A 2,874-nucleotide genomic window follows, 5' to 3' on the forward strand; every position below is an offset into this window, starting at 1 on the left:
TTATTATTTTTGGGAGACTATCACCGCTGGAAACATTTAATGTTGCACTAAACTTGTTGATAATGAAACAAATAGTTCTTAAATTGTCACTGCACCTTATACCTATCACTAATAGTTTCATGCTATTCTTTCGCCAAAAAAAACTACAATCACGCTTTTAACTCTTCGCTGTAGTTTCCTTGATCGCTGTTAATTAGTCTAATACTGTAAAATTATAGATCGCGTTTAATTAGTCTATTACTAACAAATTATATCTATATATAGATATAAGTCCTAATACTAATAACGAAGAACAACACACTCACTTTTTCACAAGTGTTTCGTTTCCATGTTCTTATTATATTTTAGATTTTCATAAATCAAATCAATATCAACGATATGTATAGGGTAGCAAAAGCATCAGAGTACCTTGTGATAACCGGAGTCGGAATCCAAGACATCAAGCTTGCAAAGAAAGCATGGATTCTTCCCGGACAATCTTACACCGTCTTCGACCTTTCTCCGGTGAACTACACCTTCGAAGTTCAAGCTATGAGTGCCGAGAAACTCCCTTTTGTTCTCCCTGCCGTATTCACAATCGGTCCTCGCGCCGACGATCACGAAAGTCTCCTCAAATACGCCAAACTCATTTCACCACATGATAAGCTCTCTAATCATGTTAACGAACTCGTTCAAGGAATCATCGAAGGCGAGACACGTGTTCTCGTTGCTTCAATGACAATGGAAGAGGTTTTCAGAGGAACAAAAGAATTTAAACGAGAAGTATTCGAGAAAGTTCAACTTGAACTTAACCAATTTGGATTACTGATTTACAATGCAAATGTTAAACAATTGGTTGATGTTCCCGGTCATGAGTATTTCTCATATTTAGGGCAAAAGACGCAAATGGAAGCAGCGAATCAAGCTAAGGTTGACGTGGCAGAAGCTACCATGAAAGGAGAGATTGGTTCGAAAATGCGAAAAGGGCAAACACTGCAGAATGCAGCGAAAATTGATGCGGAGACGAAGGTTATTGCCGTGCAGAGAAATGGAGAGGGTGAAAAGGAAGGAATTAAAGTGAGGAGTGAAGTAAAGGTTTTTGAGAATGAGAGAGAAGCTGAAGTGGCTCAGGCTAATTCTGAGTTGGCTAAGAAGAAAGCGGCTTGGACTAAGGCGGCTCAAGTGGCTGAAGTTGAAGCTGCTAAAGCTGTGGCTCTTAGGGAAGCTGAGTTGCAAGGTGAGGTGGAGAAGATGAATGCTTTGACAACTACTGAGAAGCTTAAAGCTGAGTTTCTAAGTAAAGCAAGTGTTCAATATGAAACCAAGGTTAGTTTACTCCATTCTAATTATATGTATATAAAGTTATAACTCATGGTTCTTTTATTACTATTCAATGGCGCTACATGGTGTTGCCTTTTATGACCCTATAATGTTTAACAAATTCTAATTTAGTGTGTCATCATAAAATTATATTATTTGGTGATTGAAATTGTAGGTACAAGAAGCAAACTGGGAGCTGTACAAGAAACAAAAAGAGGCAGAAGCAATTCTATATGAGAAGAAGACGGAGGCAGAAGCACAGATAGCATTGGCAGACGCAACATTTTATGCTAGAAAGCAAGTAGCTGAAGCAGATTTATATGCAAAGCAGAAGGAAGCAGAGGGGATTGTGACACTTGGGCAATCTCAAGGAGTGTATATAAGTACACTTCTGACTGCCCTTGAAGGCAACTACACAGCTCTAAGGGACTATTTGATGATAAATGGTGGCATGTTTCAAGAGATTGCAAAGATTAATGCTGAGGCAATTCGTGGACTTAAGCCGAAGATTAGTATATGGAGCAATGGTGGTGATAATAATGGAGGAATAACAGAAGGTGGGATGGGTATGAAAGATCTTGCTGGTGTGTACAAGATGTTACCACCTCTGTTTAAGACTGTTCATGAGCAAACAGGAATGTTGCCTCCTTCTTGGATGGGAGTCTTACCTAACAAAAGCTCTTAATCAGCAGGATGCAAATATTAGGTTTAAGTAGAACCATTTATTGATTTAGTAATTTAGTAGTAATACCTTTTTATTGTGTGATTATTAACATAAAAATTTTGGTTTATTATTTCAATATAAAAGTGTGAGGTTGCTAAGTATAAAACGACATAACTATAGTCTCTCGACATCTTGATGACTTCGACTGAAGAGGCGAGTTAGATAATCTAGAAACCTACAAAATCTGATTTAGAGAAATCTCAAGAACAAATTCATAAGATTAGGATCTCTCTCTTCAAAACATGTTCAAAATTTCGAAAAGGTTTATATTCATTTGGTATATTTGATGGAAGTGAAAATGAGATAGATTCACATACTAAGTACAAGTAACTACATCATTTCGACGTTATGCTCACATAAGCAGTTAGGAGATTTAAAAGACGGTTTGAAGAAGCAAGAGCAATTCAAAATAGTTCAAATGTCAAAAACACGTGGAAACAGACTAAAAGGTTGAAGCCCACATAAGGGATTACAAGTCAAATTCTGTTAAGATAATTGTCGTCGACAGTTAACATTATAATAGTATATAAGATGAGTTCAGTCATGTTAACAAGGATCACAATTTTGATTTACTCTCTATAGAACTAAAGTATACAAGTCAAAGAGTGAAACAGATTGTGAAAAGATGCATGAACCTGCGTCATTTCTTTAAGTCTTTTAAATTCAAATATTTACTTAATGACATTTATTATACTTTTTCGTTTACTTTCTTCTTCCAAAATAACTCTGCATTGTTTCGACCATAATTTTTATCCAAATCCTTAATATCCAAACATCTAAATTTCAAGAATAAACAATTTTTATTATACTTTTCTACACAAATTGTCATAAAGGAAATTTTCAAGTTTAAT

The 2,874-nt window shown here is 35.8% G+C and overlaps 1 protein-coding gene across 1 annotated transcript; it reads left to right on the forward strand.

Moving 5' to 3' along the window:
* The first annotated feature begins 301 nt into the window (after positions 1-301).
* Positions 302-2,459, forward strand: LOC127087744 (flotillin-like protein 1). The gene is made up of 2 exons (XM_051028677.1): positions 302-1,305; positions 1,475-2,459. Exons 1-2 carry the CDS (start codon positions 379-381, stop codon positions 1,982-1,984), a joined length of 1,437 nt encoding a protein of 478 aa, XP_050884634.1. The 5' UTR covers positions 302-378; the 3' UTR covers positions 1,985-2,459.
* Positions 2,460-2,874: the final 415 nt, after the last annotated feature.

This window comes from Lathyrus oleraceus, chromosome 5 (genome assembly GCF_024323335.1).
Source record: "Lathyrus oleraceus cultivar Zhongwan6 chromosome 5, CAAS_Psat_ZW6_1.0, whole genome shotgun sequence".
NCBI lineage: Eukaryota > Viridiplantae > Streptophyta > Magnoliopsida > Fabales > Fabaceae > Lathyrus > Lathyrus oleraceus.

Coding starts and splice junctions, on each gene's coding strand:
- LOC127087744 (XM_051028677.1), top strand. CDS start 379: ATGTATAGGGTAGCAAAAGCATCAGAGTACCTTGTGATAACCGGAGTC. Junction 1,306..1,474: donor GTGTTCAATATGAAACCAAG/GTTAGTTTACTC, acceptor TTGAAATTGTAG/GTACAAGAAGCAAACTGGGA.